This window comes from Falco biarmicus, chromosome 15 (assembly GCF_023638135.1).
Source record: "Falco biarmicus isolate bFalBia1 chromosome 15, bFalBia1.pri, whole genome shotgun sequence".
Taxonomy (NCBI): Eukaryota; Metazoa; Chordata; class Aves; order Falconiformes; family Falconidae; genus Falco; species Falco biarmicus.
Window position 1 is genome coordinate 5,953,450 of NC_079302.1, and position 17,176 is coordinate 5,970,625.

Sequence of the window (17,176 nt, forward strand, 5' to 3'; positions counted from 1 at the left end):
GTGCAGTGAATTGCGAAAGTACTGCAGGCTGTGTGTTCCCGTGCTCCGCGAATGCACAAAATGATCCTTCTTTGCCCACAAAGGAACTTTTTCAATCGGTTCAAAGCTTCAGCTGCAGCAGGTGGTTATTTCAGAACTGCCACAACTAACAAATACACTGCCAAATATTTATTTGCACAAAGTAATGTGTTTCCTCTCTAAAACTTGGCGTTCTGCGTCTTCAAAGGGCTGCAGGGCTTTTTGTTTCATTCTCTCCCTGTCAGGCGTGTCTCCTCTTCATCTGGCGGAGGTGGAAGGTTGGAGGTCCCTTTTGGGAAGGAAAGAGCACATCAGACTGCATCTGGGAAAGCACCTGGAGTTTAGGCACATCAGGTGCCCTGTGAGTCTGTGTGGTTGACTAATACAAGCATCAAAAGCTTCTCCCTGGCTGGGGACCAACGCTCCTCTGTCACCCTCTGTCATGACACATCCTGCACCATACCTGCCACAGGTATCATAAAGGTAAATGGCTTTTCTGTTTCGTATAACGTGCTCTGACACCACACTGGTGGCATGTCCGAATTTCTCGGTGTTTTCTTTTGCGTCTGCAGTATGACTTATCTAAGGTAGCTTTTGTGCAGAATGGTGTTCGTAATAAATATGAAGAGTTTTCTCTATAATAATGTCAGGCTCGCTTGACATTGTGGGAAGGTTAGACGCCAGAAGTTTAGGGTTGATCTAACTTTTGTTTTCATTTTTGATACCAACAGCCTGATTTTTAAGAACTGTTGAATCATCTCGGCTTCTATTGATTTTGTTTCAATTAAAAAAAAAAAAAAACCAACAGAAAAATCAGATTCTGAAAATTTGGATGCTCAAAATCAGAGAGCTTGTGGGGGTTTTTAAGTGCCCTTGCATAAATAGGTCACTTTAAGTCAATTTCTGGTGAAGGAATAGAACTCAAGCCTTTCCTTATTTCATCATAAGCTAATCAGCACCTAATAGTGGCTTGTTTTGAGAAAGTCTTAACCTTTCCTTTTTTTTTTTACGAAGTCTTTGAAAGCCAAATTCTGCTCAACTTTCTATTTCAGCCTGTTAAAGGAAGTGAATAATTTGTAAAAGTCTGCTGAGAAGATTGGAAATAATACCAAAAAAGGTTAGAGGTCTTTTGTGTAAAATGGTAACACAGCTTCTTCTGTAGCATTTTAGTCTCCCTTGCCACATAATACCTCTGAAATAAAATGAGATCCAGAGAGGTGGAAAAAATGTTATGGAGTCAAAAAGCAATTTCCAGATGAGCAAATTAGAGGTCGTAAGATGTAGACGGAGAGGCTTAAGAAAAAAAAAATGCAATCAGACTATACAGTTAATTAGCAATGTAGTTGAATTGACCAAGCTTTGTGTTCATCTGACTAGCTCAACTTTAGAATCAGATTAATGTTATTAGTGTTAATTTTAGAATTTTTTATATTGGCTATTTAAAGATCCATCTAGCACAGTGTTAGAATTAGATCGTATCCACTAAATTAGGTGGCAAGCCGCGAACGTTTACTGGTGTGAGCTTGTTCTCAAGCACTATGTTGAATTTGTCTTTCAGTGTCTTCTCAACCTCTTCATCTGTGAGAGTTGTGATCTGCACCAGGTCCATGTCTTCTGTGTAGTTATACTTCACCTCCGTGAAGGTCCATCCAACTAAGGCATAAACCCCTTCAGTGGTCTGGAGCGTGCAGATCGACTTCTTCGCCAGTATGTTATCTGGAGACACTTGTAGGTATGTGTTAAGCTCCTGAAAGTCGTTTATATGTCGTGGCTTGAGAGTGAATGTATATATTTTTCTGATGTTCCCTAGGTCTGGAGTATCAGTGAAAGGGACGCTTTGCTCAGGAATGTAATGCTTCCTTTTGACTTTCTCGAAGTACCAGGAGCCATTGTCTTCCGTGAAGCGGAAGATGCCAGGGATCTGGGGTTGATCCTTCCCAGAAATCAACATCAATGGCTTCCATGCCTGGTAGGCACCGCCAAAAGCAGCATCTACAATGTAGGAATTTCCCTTGATCACCACCTTCAGTAGGATATGATTTGTCTCAGCAGTGTATGCCCTCTTTGCCGGTTCATAACTGTTTCCTCCAAGAAGACAGACATCATACCCTAATTCTTGCAAGGCCCAAAATAAAAGGTGGTTGCTTTCCAGGCACCATCCACCACGTTTCTTTCTCACAATCTTATTGTAAGTAGATTGTAAATCCAGTTCAATGGTCTCCCTGCAATGCATGCTGAGGTTTTCAAAAGGAATTGCCTGGATGTGATGCTGGAAGACGATGGTTAAGGTTTGCAAGTCTGCGTGCTCGTGGGACTCGTTGTAAGAAATTCTTGCGAAATACTCTTGAATGTTCATTTTGCCTGTGTGACCAGAAAAATCACCAGTTACTGTTGTGCAGCTGTCAAGGGGGTCACCCCTATTCCTGTAGCACAGGTTAACCAGCCTGCAAGGGGAGCCTAGGCCGTTCTGTGCCCTTGATGGAGGTGAATGCCTGCCATCTGTATTTCTTAAAAAAGAGATGCAGACAGGAGCGGGTGACTATCATAGGACTGGAGCAGGTGGCTATCATGCTTTCACTCAGATGTTGCCTTCAACCTAGGTGGATGTCTTTCCTATGGGAAGACACGGCACGTGGCACAACCACATCTCTGGCCCCGGATGAGGGTCCCACGTGACAAAAAATTCAGAGAACTGACAAACAACAGGTTTGCAGAAAAACTGCTAGTTCATACCAGCTGAAAAGTCACAGCAGTTTCTTACTGTTTCCTTTACCGTAACAGGCAGGCAATTCTTTATTTATCCCACAGGTAATTTAACTGGAAGGTTTTACATTCGTGGCTTCAGCTAACTGGGATTAACATCTCAGTGTGTCACCATTTCAGACAGGCTTCCATGTGAAGCAGATTGTTGTTTTCTTAATCCGTTTAGTTTCCCTGTCGAGTTCAGACAGAGCTTTGACCCTGGCTGTTGAAAGGAAGGAACTGTTGGTTTTTTCTAACCTAAGGGTCAGAGGAATTGATAATTACTACACAATACATTCAAGGCATATTCATCAGCCTTTGGTTTCTTTTACCATCTTTTACAAACCAAAGGCTTTTGTTTCAACTCAAATTATTGGATATATTTTGTGTCTTCATGTCTCTGATCCCCTTTCCTTTCATTAACAGAATGAGACTGTCGTTAGTACTGGCTGTGTGGCTAAGATACAAAAGGTTCCCTATAACGCTTTTAATCCACTGACTCATCTGGTATCTGCTTTTAATTTAGATTTAATGTGGCTTTTTTCCATGCAAGGATATTTGTTTTCCAGAACAATTCACAATCTGCTAAGGACTGTATTGATTTCTGAATTGATTTCTTCCTCCTTGAAATTCGGTTGCATGTTTCCTGGGAGGATTTTCCAAAAATTATTTGATGTAGATGAGATGGGAGAAGTTACCTTCCAGTAGCTTTGGTCCAACTGCTGCCGTAGGGGTGACCAGCAGTTTGACCCCAGGTCTACGCCAGCACTCAAGCCAGTGCTGGGAGCTTTGGAAAATCCCACCTCAAGCACATAGGTGGGAATGCCCCCACCTCAAACACATAGGGGGACATACCCCCACCGCAGCCAGTGAGCACATCACACGATCTAATCGCTGGGCTTTAACCCCGGTTTTGATGCCAGCAGCACAACTCAGTTATATTGCTCCTGATCTGCACTAGTACCAGGATTCAGACTGGCTGATGCAGCAACACAGGAAAATGTAATAGAATAGAGGGCTATCCCACTAAGGGAATAAGAAATAAACATTTTCACTTCAAAAGGACTCAAAGAGGCTACATGAAAAACAGTAATGTGTCTTTGATACTGCATTTTATGGGTTTTTTCCATCTCTTTTTTAGGACAAGGGCACTCATCTCTGGCAGGATCTCCTTGGAAACGCTGGTTGTAGAAAGCCATTCCCTCCCCAACAGACAGCGCACGTGTACACTGGCAAGCTCATCCTGCAGTCCTCTGCCTCATTTTTCTTTCTTTTCCCACTTCTAGCCATTTTGTGTAGCCAGATACAATCGTCTTTTCCCTGTGATGGCGTTGAGCTGAACCTCTGTGACCAGGAGGGGCCCAAGTGAGTCTGTTAGTCTGGTGAGTCTGATATGCGTGAAGTTTGCTTTGAAGCAGTAAATCAGGCAGCAGCAGAAGACCCGATGTCCTCTCTCTAACCTGTCTCCTGGGTCTGTGTGTCCCCATCACCCCGGTGAGAGTGCAGTGTATAACCAGCTCCCCTCTTCCAGCTATGAGCAACCTCCCCCTTGAGAGCCTCTGTAGGGTGTTCACAGTGTGGCTTTGGGAAAAAATATTTTGTGAAATTCGCAGCCCGTGCCTCAGTTTCCCCAGCTGCCCCCTCTCTGGCCTTATCAATTTAAAGACTGCATAGTAGAGACAGCCTCGTGGCAGCTGATAAAATTGGCTCTGATCTCTATGAGTACTTAAGAGGTATACGTATAACAAAGCTGCAGTACAAAATCATCGGCTTTAGGGAGCATTCATGTAAACCAGTGTTTACTCCCTCCCCTTCCCGGAGGCGACTTTTCTTCTTGGCTCAACCCGTTCCCATCATGCTAGCGATGGGGCTGCAGCAGCGAGCGAGCCCTCGCCTAGGGGACAGTTTGCATTCCAAAACCAAGTTGCCAGATATCTTAAGCCTCAGCCTGGATCTGTCTTGTTTACTTTTGCTCCTGCAGCAGCCAAGCTTCGTTCAGCATTCGTGCAGCTTGGTGGGTAGCGAGATTCAGATGTTAGTTCTGCCTGTCTGCAAGCATCCCTGGGGATCGCTGCGTCCTTTCATAATTAGGCTGAATATTAGGAACAGTTCCTCTCTGCTGAAATTCATGAGAGGCTTCCAGAGCTGGATCCTCTTGCACATGCCTATACTATTTGTTTGATTTTAAGCCATGCTGGGTTTTTCATACACTCAGGCTCAGCATAAAGGGGTTAGTTTAAGTCTGGAGCACTTGATCTTTGTACTTGTACGATGTCCTTGCGGTGCAGTGCACGCTGTCGGCTCTGGGCTTCCTGTAATTTATACTTCGCTAATATGCCTGTGCTGCTAAACACATGGTATGCAGACCCAGAGGGGTGGGCTTTTCCAAACAGGCTGACCCACAGCTGCGAGATGAAGTTAAAGATCAGACACTTGAGACTCACCTCTCAACCCGCGAGCTCAGGCTTTCCACTTCGGTTTGCTCCAAAGTTCCCAGGAAGACTTGTACTGGAACTGCTGTTCTTAAAGGTCCAGGCTGCCTTTACTGCCTGGCAGGAACAGCGTTATCCTCCAGCAGAGCAGGAAAAGGGGGGAGAGTGTTTCTTCTTTTATAAATATATATAAATTCTGATGGATTTATTGGCTTATTTGTATCGGCATATGTGTGGAAAGCCCTGACATGCAATTCATTGTGTTAGGTGCTGCACAGAGAGCCTGAAAATGATCCAGTCCCCAAATTGCTTGCAATATTGAGTAGTTTTTAATCTCCCACATTACTGATGGGACATCTGAAGCCCTCCACAAATGCAAAGGAGAAATACGGTATGGGTGTTGCAAACAACTTTTGTGAGTGGTTACAACCCCGTCCTCAACCCCGCAGGTCGCCCAGGAGCTTCAGTCTCTGGGGCACCTTGGTGCTTGCACCCATGCAGCAGCAGCAAAGCGACAGTGCAAATTTTGATACAGATTTTACAACACTGACACTCGTGTGGCCTGGATCCCTGTAGGAGGCAACCCGTGCTAGAGAGGTAGTAATCCAAGCCAATTGATTTATTGGTGGGGGATGGCAACTGCTGAATTAATCGCATCGCGCCAAGCTATTCTCTGCGGCAGATACCAGAGCACCAAGGTGAGATTTGCCAAGTCATTTAGCTGTCTGAATCCCCTTGGGTTCAAAGCAAAGCCCTGTCCTTTGGCAGGGAGGACGCTGCTCCTGGAGTGCTATGCCTTTAAGGATTTGTTTCCAAAGTTAGTGATAAGGAAACAGCAAACCAGTACAAGCTGAGATGAAGAGCCTCCTCTTCTTCTTTTTTTTTTTTTTTTATTTTTTTTCCCCCTTCAACAGAGAGATTCATTTGCTTGCTTGGCAATAAAATCTGTTTTTGTGGCTGTGCTGAGCAGGAGGGCCAGAAGCACTGAGCTGTGCCATGAAGGGGGCAGCAGCCAGAGCAGGGGATGGGGCACACGCTGGAGATGAGTCAGCTGAAAGGAAAGCAGGTTTTCCTGTTATAGTTTGTCCTTCACATGCTGAATCTCCAGGGCAATGGACATAACACCGAACTCTGATCTTAAAGGTCTGTTCCCAACCTAAATGATTCTAAGTTTCTGTAACTCTATACTCCTCCTCCAGAGCATATGCAACAGCCCAAAGCACGAGAAACACCCAGGCACAAGGACAGCAATGGGTGCAGCCCGTTCTAGATGTTTCCCATGTCTTTCCCCACAGGCGATGGAGCTTCTGGTCTCTGCATGGACCTTCTCCTGCCCCACAGCTCTGCGAGACCTGGCTGGGCTTTTACCTGCATCCTGATGCTCTGCCCCTGCTGCCAGGCTGCTGCGAGGATAAACGCACCCAGCTTAGCTGCTTTCGCTCTTCCACGGACCCCAGCGGGGACCACGGGGTACAGTCTGCAAACAAGGCAGCTCCTGGGACAGTTTCTTCCGACCATCTGTGTTGCGAGCTGCTGGGCCACACTATAAGCAGCCCCTTTTTCTTCTGCAATCCACTGCAAGGTCAGTCGTTACCATTTTGTTTCCCTGCAGGATGAGGGAGCCTCACGCACTCAAAGGGACCCTTACACACGTGCAGCCAAGCACATGCACATGCATTTGACTCTGGGAAGATGGGGATTTGGGGAACTCGCTGTGTCTCTCTGAAACACGTTTTGAATGTAAGAATAGCTGCAGCTTTTATTAAGTATAAATTGCTAGTTATAGAAAGCTGCACGTATTGCATAACACAAAAAAGGGTCAGTGAGTTACTGTATTTTTAAAAGCCTTAGCTTCAAAATAGCAGCACATACAAATAATCAGGACAACTGCAGTGGTTAATGACATTTTTCACTTTGGGAATACATGTAATTTGGGGAAAAAAACAGCTGAATAGTTCTACTTCACAACTCTTGATATTTTTTTATTATTTAATTGTAATTTGCTTATATAATTTACTTAATTATAAGTTCATAGTTGTAATGCTTCCAAGATTTGTACATAAAGGAACATCAAGCATCTTCTCACAAGGGCAAAGTGATCACATTTTAGTAATTTCTCTTGCTAAAAAATCTTAGCTATTAGGTATCCGACAAAGATTCATCATTTCTCCTTATATCAGTACAATTAGTATCACTGCAAACACATCCTCAATAGAACAGATATGCTTCAGAAAAATAATTCTGTGCATGTGCTTGAGCTCAGCCACAATAATTAATGTGCAATAACACTCAGAGTAGAGTCTTGAGAGAGAAGCATCTATTCCCAGCAGTCTGCTGCTGGGTGGTAGCAAACGAAATGTATGTGAGATGCTTTCAGTTCAGAGAAATAGTGCTTTTTGGTTATGTCACTGGGAGAGCAGGGCTTGTGTAAAGTCTGAAACAAGACTGAATTGTCCACTAATATTTCTCATCATCAGTTTTAGGCCATAAATAGTCCATCCGCAAGTATTCACGCAGGGTGGCACAGGTGTGGGACCGTCCAGCTGCCACATGAGAGGGAGGGTGTTGCGAATGCAAGAGCAAAAAGGACAGGCTTATGGCTTAACTGTAGCAAACCTGGCACGGGACGTCTTTGTTTTTCTGGCTATTAAATTGCAAAAATGATATGGTATTCATTTAAGAGGTGGGTGTGATTTTTCCCCAGGTGGCAGCACAAAGTAATAGAGAGACATACAGCTCCATCGCTCCGTCCTGCTGCTCTGGGTGTATTCAGAAAAGCTTTTAAGAGATGAAAGGAGTAGGGAATGGGCAGAGTCTGCTTCCAGCTAAGCACAAACAGAAGGGGAGTGATTTGATTGAGCAAGGAAGAAATTATTTGTACCCAAACCAAAAAGACATTCAGGAGTAGTTGTGAAAATCAATTTCTTTTCCAGATTCATGCTAATATGCTCTGCCTTACACTGGTGTAGATGGAACGAGAAGGCTTAACCTTTAGATGCTTGTCAGAAATGGGGGTAAGGATTGCATGTAATGCCACTGGATTGAATTATAATTCAGGCAGCGAGTTAAACCACCGACAGCCTGCTTCTATTGACGGGTACCAATTTCTTGTCTAGTGTTATATTGAACTTCTCTTTCAGTGTTTTCTCTATTTCATCATCTGCAAGGATTTTGATTTCCACTAGATCCATATTATCCTTGTAATTGTACTTCATCTCGGTGAACTTCCACCCTACAAGAGAGCGGATGCCGTCAGTGGTCTGCAGGCTGCAGAGAGACTTTAGAACAAACAGGGATTTCGGTGCTGTCTGCAGGTGGTTGTTGCGGGCTCTGAACTCTTCAATGTCCTGTGGCTGAAGGGTAAAGTGATAAATCCGACGGCGACCTTCTATTTCCAGCTCATGGGAAGTGGAGACAATTCCATCGGGAGTGCACTGCTTCCTTCTCATCTTCTCCAGGTACCAGACCCCATTGTCCTCCAGGAAGCGAAAGATCCCCGGAGTCTGTGGCTGGTCTCTTCCCGAAACCAGCTCCATTGGCTGCCACATCTGGCAGGCCATCCCAAAGCCACCATCCACAATGTAGGATTTGTTGTCAAGCACCACTTTTAGCAGCAGATGATCTATTTCCTCTGCATACGCATCATACTCTGGGACAAAAACTTTTGCTCCCAGAAGAGTGACGTCATAGCCGAGGGTTTTCAGGACCCAAGATAAAAGGTTGTTGTTTTCCATGCACCAGCCCCCGCGGTTCTTCCTCACTATTTTGTTGAAAGTCACTTCCAGGTCCAGCACGATCCTTTCCCCACAGTGGATGTTGAGGTTTTCAAAAGGGACTGCTCGGATGTGGTGCTGGAATATATCTGTCAAGGTAGCCAGGTCTGGCTTATCGTACGAGCCCCGGTAAGAAATTCTGGCAAAATACTCCTTGATGTCCATGCTGCCTCTGAGAGAAGTGTGCAAAAAAAAAAAAAAATGTTGTGTCAGAAGCGACGGAAGGATCTTCCCCATCCCTTATAACGGGGCGCTCATCAATATGGGCGGTCTGCTCAGAAGATGAGCGAGATTTGACTAATGGCTTTATCAAAGGCAGCTGAGTGTGAGTATTAGCGCTGAGGGAAGGCAATGGGACACTGCTGATGAGCACAAATGTTCTTTTTAATTGTTTCTTTTACAGCTGTGACGAGAGGCTCCAGCTGTGCTAAGCACATTTCAGTAGAGTTCCTGCCCAGCAAAGCTACAAATCTCCACAGAAAAGAACAAAAGCAGTAGCAGCACTGTTTCCCTGCTAGAAATTATAGGAACTGAGTCTCTCCAGATCTGAACCGCTTCACTTGTGGTTTGACTTAAGAGAAGCAGAAGCAGAAAACAAACTCTCCCACTCTCGCAGAACAATCCAGAGCCTCCTCTGCAACCAAATCTGAGGTAAACCTGCCCTGCAGTGGTATTTCCTTCATTATTTAGGCAGCTTGGCACGAGCTGGTCTCACCTGCTCCCGCTCTCCTTGCTGGTGGTGGCAGGCATGACCTGGAGCGCAGAAGGGGGTTTTAGGGTCAGAAAAGGCATTGGGAGGGGTTTTTTTGCTGCATCTTCTGTGAGCCGCCTCCCCTCAGGATGGTTTAGCTGCCCAGCTCTGCCAAACACAGCCCTTACACCAGCAGCAGGAGAAAACCAAGGTTTGGGCCAAAACTAAAAGTTTCAGGGGCTTCACATTTTCTGACATCGTTTTTTGGGATGCATTTGCTCCTTCAACTCATAGTCCCCCCAGCTGCAGGTGTGGGTAAGGGCCCAGGCATCGCCCTCCCCAGCACAGCAGAAGGGCTCAGCGGGAGCCTGTGCAGGGGGAGTGGAAAGCAGCCCGAGCCCTCCCAGCCCTTGGTTGTAAGGAAAATGAAAAGGATTTTGATGTAGCCAAGTACTTTTATTATTCCTCCCCAGGCACCGCTAAATTTCAGACATCTCTGAGTACAGAGCAATGTTGTCCCAGAATGTTCTCAAGTTCCTGTAAACTTTTCTTAAGGTAAAATTATAAGAAAACGATCAATTGTTCCAACAGGATTAAATTCTCAATCTGGTGAAAAACGGCACACCCAAAATTTGATGAGAATTGTTGAAAGATCCTTTCATCCTATAAACAAAATAATGAGATGAAAAATTTCCATTTGGCATAACCTTCTGACAAAAGCAGAGGGTGCCCTGGTTTGGCTGCCCACATTTCCTAATCTTTCAGATATCTATCTGGGATGTTTCTGTAACTGTTGCATCATGACCACCACCACATCTCCGACATCCAACAAGCAGGACCGAATGTTCCACCATCGTGTTGAGAGCATCGGATAATTATTCAGGGGATTCTCTTTGTCAGCTTTTGGCTCATTCTCAAGTTTTCCCCAAGGCCCCAGAACCACAACTCTATTTATCCTCAAAAACTTGGCAGAAACTTAGTTCTTGCTGAGTGAACTTTAAACTAGCGTCGCCGGCAATGAACTGTTTCTCCCTTTCTTTCTTTCTTTCTTTCACTATGCCACAGCAGGCAAAACACGTACAGTAACTTTTACTTAAAGAGAGAAAGTTGGTGTGGTTTTTTTCCATCTGTCCGGCCACCTCCTGTGGATGTTTATAAGGCACTTTCAACTGTGGTATCTGAAATAAGTCAGATGGCACAAATGCCCGATCTGCTTGAGGCTGAGTAAATAAAGCAGCATATCTATTACATGGAGCAGCTGAGGATTCCCTGCTCTGACGTTACACCATTTTCTGCTGTGTTTTGTCTTTGAACGGTTTCAATTTCCTGGTAAGGGAGTACTCAGCTACCAAGATTTGGTGTTTAAAAAAAAAGGCTTACCTGGAAAATCAGTTCAACCACAATTTATCTCCAGCGCTTGGGGAGGGGGGTGGGTTTAGGCTAAAGCAAGTGGTGTGGCTGGCTGTCCTTTGCCTAGTGCAGACAGGGCTTGAGGACCGGTCTCCAGCTCCTCTTCAACTTACTTTCACCCGTCTCTGTCAGATTGCAAAAGCTGGGGAAAAAAAAATAACAATAAAAAGAAAAAAAAAAAAAGCCAGAAGGGTGGAGCATGAGAGCTGTAGTGAGCAAGCAAAACCAACTTCACTGACTCAACATGCATGCAAAACATGTCTATTATTAGAGCAAAGGCTGCTCCGCGTTTTCCCTTGTTTCCTGCTTTCTGCAGGGGCTAGCTGGGGCTCTGAGGGCAAGGCTAGGGGGTTGTTTCAGTAGCCGGCTGAGTGCACTCCAGTAGTATATGTGGGTTTTTCCCCACGTATTAACTTACTGTTTGTTTAGAAACGTGGGGAAGAAATCTTGCGTGTGTTCAATCTGAGAAGGTTTTTGCACTGTTTCTGAAAAGCAGCAAGGTTTCAGTGCGGTACTGCGCACCTGCGATCCCTTTGCCTCGATCAGCACACGTGAGAACTTCAGCGCTGCCTTTGCTTAATTTGCTCTCTATGATTTACATGCATTTTTTTTTTCTTATTACAGAATATTTCATAGAATGTACGAAAGCACTGGGACAGCAGCATGTCTCCTTTCGTCTTTCCCAAGTAGCACCTGAGGACATCATGGTGGTGAAGAGGCTCTTGGCAAAGCGATGACTATGGCTGGCTAAGCAGAGATGATAAATCAGACCAAAGAAAGGTGGCTGTTGTAGCCCATGACACAGCATTATATGTGCTTCATACAGCACATATCAAAACTTGGTTCTTTGTCATCCCACAGTGGCCAGTGCTTCACCCCACAAGCAGGACCTGATGCCCAGGCTGAGAGGTGCTGAAGGGAATGGATTACCTGCCCTCGTCAGGCTCCTCTGGGCAGATCCAATTTGGTACAAAGAAAGTTCATATTCCTGGGTGGATCTTGCTGTATGTGGAATAATTCCTTCTCTTCCCACAGGCTAAAAGTCCTCATTTTGACAAAGAGAAGCCAAAAGCCGAGCAGGCAGACCCGCAGTCCTGGTGGGAACTGTACCAGAAATAAGGTCATGGATCCGTTGTAGCGAGATGTGCGAGCAGAGCTGGCTGTGCTCCTTGCCCAGGGCTGTTTGGGACCACAAGTGGTGCCAGAAGTGGACACGTGCCGTGCTTCCTCAAGCAACCATCTGAAGTGGTTGGGGATCTGTTCCAGCTGACTTTGGGGTCCTGTTAAGACACAAGTGTCTTCTAACCAAGTAGGAGCAAATCACATTTCTCCTGGTACTTTGATCCTCAGCTTTTCTCAAGTCTTCTCCCTATAATGTAGCTCTGATAATGAGCATTTTCTTCCCACATCTTTCAAATTCTCATCCCAACTCACTATCCTACACTGACATTCCTGCATCACTCTCCTTTTTCTTCCCATCCCGCACATTTTGCTCCTCAAGCCATGAAAACCATGAGCTCTCACCCTCCCTAGGCGTGCCCAAGGCCAGCAGAGGACAAAGCTCATTCAATGAGCACTAAAGGTAAGAAAAGGCTTATCTCAAGCCAGGAACCTTGCCAGAGTCTGTTTGCATCTCAGATCTGTGCCAGGGGCTAATTTCAAGCTTGGTGGGGCAATAAACTGCTATCGTGGCTGCGGGTAATGCGGCCGTCATGTGTCCGCACCCAGCCCCAAAAGCAGCAAAGGGCAAACCCAGCTCAGGCTGGCTGGGTTGCCAGGAGCATGACCATGGGGTCAAGGTACAAACGAGAACGTCCTTGGAAATGATTATTGCTGTCCACCTGGCCACTGTAACTCAGTTTCCCAACCTTGGCAGGAGCTGAAGCTGATTGAGCTTTTCCCAGAAAACCCTCAATGTAATTGCACTTGCTTTTATTTATTTAGAAATTTAAATTGCTGACGGCATTTAATTTCTTACTGAAATCCTTCCACCACCCTAACTCTCCTGAGAGGCTGCATCAAATTTCCCTCCCTCTCCACTTTAAAAGAGTCTTATATGCTACAATATTTGCATTGGGAAATAAAAGCATAGGGGGCCCTGTTTGGGGTAATAGTCAAGTGTCTGCTCCCTATTAAACAGCTCCCCTCTATAATGACCTCCGTGATGGGATGTATAACAAAGCAAGTTATATAATATTATATGCTATTATATTGTATCATATCATATTAAATCATTATAACTGGATGTTTAATTTAAAACTATATGGTATTTTACTTACCTATCTGGTTTTGGTGGGGAGAAGAGAAGAGAAACTTGTAAAGCAATAAAACAATCGAGGTGTTTTAAATGGAATCAGTATAAATTCCTAAATTCTTACACAAGGTCAGATTCTCCCGTCCTCCTGAGCTATGAGTCACTGTAAAAGGAAACCTTGCACACCTTGCACACACTTGCTGGCTCTAGCCTTTCGTTTTCAAGGGGAATTTAATGGATGTGGGCTGCCCTAATACTAGACTGTTGAATGATATTCATGGCCTATAAACATATTCATAATGGCAAAACTCCCTCATGCTTTAAATTCATTGCCTTCCTTATGTAATGCTAGATATCAAATAGCTGTGGCTACGTCTCTTTCCAGCTTTGTATCTGCAGCATCCATCACGTGCCGCTTTGGTGGTGTCCACCCCCCAGCCAAAGGCTGACCCTGCAAGCACGGCAGAAGGGAGTAGCTGTGCTGGACATTGCTTGGCTTTTTCTTGGTGAGGAAGAGACCAGATTTCATTTTTAGTGTTTCCACTACCTGAGGCATCTTTCTGAGGGCTGGTGACTGTCAAACCCGATCTCCTTCGCTTCTCTTTACGCTGCCAATATGAGGTTTTTCACACAAGCCAACTCCAAGGGTGTTAATGCAGACCAAAGAGACCACATTGGTCTGTAGGGCCTTCCAGTCCTGAGGGTTTCAGCATAAATCTCTTACATGTAAGTGGTCATAATTCAGTTAAATTCCATTACAAGGGGAACAATCGGCTTTTCTACATGAATGGCTTTATCTCATAGAAGGTTTGAAGCAAAAAACCATTTTAAGTAACTGCTTTGGTGAAAAACATGCCCATACAGCTGGCTGTTATTTTCCCACGAATTGTGACAGCTTTGGTGGGACACGTCAGGGCAAGATCCTTGTTGATGTGGTGCCAGCACCCTGGGGACACCCTATAGCTGCTGCTGCCGCCCTGGCGTGAGGCTCCGCGGTGCACCTTAGGAAGGAGAAGTTGTCTTCCATCTCACAGGCAATACTCACACCCTCAAGGTGCTGTTACTGTCTCCATCTCATGGGCCACCTCTTGGAGATGCCAGTGGTGGTGTTGTCAAACTACAAAAATGTTGAGGAGAAGGTTCTGCAGACTGGAAAGCAGAGAGTTGCGCTGGTTTCTCTGAACGGGCCAGCAGCTGGGTCTGTGAGGGCTGGCACGTGGCTGGCGAGGCTCCGAGCCCTGGTAGCAGCAGCTTTGCTGGCATCTGGAGACGGGGAGTGATGGAGAGCACTGAAGAGGAGGATGAAGAAGACAAGGAGAGCGAGACAGTATGTATGCCCCCAGTGCTGCCTGTCCTGGTAACTGGAGAAGGGGCTGGAGGAGAAGCCAGCAGCCTGGGCAACAGCCTGGGAGCTTTCTGTATGTGACTGCCCACCATGCCCAGGGCTGCTGCTCTTTTATCAAAGACCTTGTGTAACTCACTCAGGCTTTCGCAGCAGCTCTTTAGCCAGCTTTGCCCTGTCCCCGCTAGCTCCTTCCTGAGAGGAATGCTGTCCTACCCAGGCTCACATACTTTTCCTCTTGCCTACCTGGTACCTCCACCACTCCCTTGGCCGCAGACTCTGGTTTTTCCTTCTAAAGTGTCTGGTTCAGCAGGCAGCAGGGATCTCCTCCGGGGTCTGGGGCATGCAGGCACTGATTCTGGAAGCAAAATAAAGCAAAACTCACTCTGCCACGCTCGGACACATTCTTCTCATGCAGCACTTGGACATAGCAATAAGGCAGCACCGGGAAGTCAACTTGTGTGGGTGAGCAAGGAGGGGGGTCCCCCATCCCAGGCAGGGAAGGGAGCTCCTGCAAAGGATCGGCAGACCCCAGCCCTCTCCCTGCTGGGTGTTTGGAGCAATGCACATCTGCAAGACAGCTGCAGTTCGCACTACCTTCTTCCACATCCCATTTTCCCCATTCTCACAGGCACTGCCCGAAATGCTCCTTACCAGACCGGAGGTAGGACAGCACCAGCGGGGTCTCATGGAAGTGCTGCCAAACAAGAAATTCAGCTCAGTGGGAACAGGATCAGGAAACAACTCTCCTGCCTGGGGCTGGGGGGCAGAGCCAGTGGCTCCCTCCCCAGCCTGGGGTACCTCTGGCTGCAGCCGCCCCCAGCAGCTGTGGGGCTGCCCCTGGCCAGGCACCCTCCTGCCAAGCAGGAGGTGCCTGTGTGATTTGTCCCCACCCTGAACATCAGCAAATGGTGAGTTTTTTCCTGCCTTCCTGGAAGTTCAAACCACGGTGTTATCACACAGCACCACTGCTTCCTGCAGCACTTGGCAGAGCGGTCCCCTCCCGCAGGGGGATGCGGGGTCTTGGCCTCTTCCCAAAACCATGGGGGAAGCAGGGATTGCCTCTCGGCAGCCTCCCAGGGAGCTCAGACACTTGCTTGTGCCTTTGCAAGATGTGCATGACCTACCTCCCTCTCTCTGCATCTGACCACACACACACACACACTGCCGCAAAGATATTCCAGCGCTTCCCATATCAGCATGTAATATGCACCCAGAGCACCTTTGGAGATGCAGGGCATTAATCTTTCTCTCTTCATTTCAATGTCCTGTCTGGAAATGGGATATATTCCATTTTACTGGCTTTTTATGCAGTACTTCCCAGAGCTGCTGTGCCACTTTCGCATGATTAACCAGTTAATAATTGCCATCATGTTACGCTGTCATTGCCGAAGGGAAGTACGCCAGTGTAATATGTAATGGGGCACCAGCATTGCTGGCTGGACCCTCAGACAGCTTCATTACACACTTTCTAACGAGAGCTGTCCATAATGCTGTCAAAAGCATACTTGGGACATTTTCCAAATGGGAAAATTTGGAAATTTGAAAAAACTTGGGGCTGGAGTGCTGGTACAGAGGTGTAGTTGGGTAAAACAGGCATCCACAGCAGAGCCCGCAAACAAAGCAGATGGTCTATGGGGAAATACTTAGTTGCTAAAGACCGGTTGCTAACTCTCTAATTTTACCACATACTCACCATTACCAGTAGCTGCTCGGTAATTGCAGGGCAATGTGTTTTTCTGTGCGGGGACAGAAAGGCCTCATTTGAAAATAAAGACATTATGTTCATCTAGTCCAAAAGTCAACAGGAGACATTCCGTTCAAACTAATTAGCTGATAATCTGCAAAAATTCTGTACAGGTGCTAAACAAAAACATAAAATAGCCTGCGACCTGCACACATGCAATTCCAGCCCTTTACGTGTGACCTGCCTGCACAAGGAGTATTCACAAGTCCACAGGCTCTGCCTTCGTCAGGCACGAACGGCTGGGTACTCAAACCTGCGTACTGTACACAATATACTGCAAGATATTTTAAGAGGAAAATAACCCCAGCTAAAGAACAGGCACACTGACTAACGTAGAGTTATATAAGTGTGTGAATACAGGGGAGGAGGGGGAAATGAGAGTTTGCTCAGCCCTCTAAATTGCCTTCGGTGAGCTCACATTTGGGAGAACAGAGAGGTACTGATGAAACACTTGCAACGTTTCTGCAGCTGAGATATGAAGCAACAGAAAGAACATCTCAAAGGGAAATATTCCTTAATTTTCCTAAATGGAAAATATTTTGCCTTTATAATTGAAACGTTCTTCATATAGTGATATAATTTATATTACTGGACATTTTATATATTTACATATATATACACACATAGATTAGCTCTGAAAAAATATCTTCGTACATGTGCCTAAATGCAGCAACCGTCACCATTTATGACCTGTGAAACTACCAAGCCACATCCTCAGCAGGATTAGATTGTCTTTATTCCACCCAAGCCTCATAGCAATGCTACTT

The 17,176-nt window shown here is 45.9% G+C and overlaps 2 protein-coding genes and 1 long non-coding RNA gene across 15 annotated transcripts in view; 1 reads left to right on the forward strand and 2 right to left on the reverse strand.

Moving 5' to 3' along the window:
* The first annotated feature begins 398 nt into the window (after positions 1-398).
* LOC130159154 (uncharacterized) lies at positions 399-7,007 on the forward strand. The gene is made up of 4 exons (XR_008825633.1): positions 399-501; positions 1,577-1,750; positions 4,047-4,142; positions 6,488-7,007. It is a non-coding gene; the product is annotated as an uncharacterized LOC130159154 (long non-coding RNA).
* On the reverse strand, positions 1,487-5,291 carry LOC130159151 (arylamine N-acetyltransferase, liver isozyme-like). Its single transcript, XM_056360448.1, has 2 exons — positions 5,205-5,291; positions 1,487-2,379 (listed from the first exon to the last, which is right to left on the reverse strand). Exon 2 carries the CDS (start codon positions 2,372-2,374, stop codon positions 1,487-1,489), a length of 888 nt encoding a protein of 295 aa, XP_056216423.1. The 5' UTR covers positions 2,375-2,379; positions 5,205-5,291.
* Positions 7,008-7,147: 140 nt separating the features above from the next.
* LOC130159149 (arylamine N-acetyltransferase, pineal gland isozyme NAT-3-like) overlaps positions 7,148-17,176 on the reverse strand; it is a 37,779-nt gene continuing 27,750 nt past the window's right edge. For 9 of the 13 annotated variants that reach the window (XM_056360445.1, XM_056360433.1, XM_056360440.1 and 6 more), the window contains 4 exons: positions 14,909-15,020; positions 11,037-11,208; positions 9,681-9,718; positions 7,148-9,137 (listed from right to left, as the gene is read on the reverse strand). In XM_056360445.1, the coding sequence (XP_056216420.1) occupies positions 8,258-9,137; positions 9,681-9,715 (915 nt within the window). In that variant the 5' untranslated portion in view covers positions 9,716-9,718; positions 11,037-11,208; positions 14,909-15,020 and the 3' untranslated portion in view covers positions 7,148-8,257. Of the gene's footprint in view, positions 9,138-9,680; positions 9,719-11,036; positions 11,209-11,484; positions 11,696-11,996; positions 12,137-14,365; positions 14,610-14,908; positions 15,021-15,316 lie in introns of those variants that run through there. The other 4 variants (XM_056360444.1, XM_056360442.1, XM_056360434.1 and 1 more) reach the window with 4 other exon arrangements.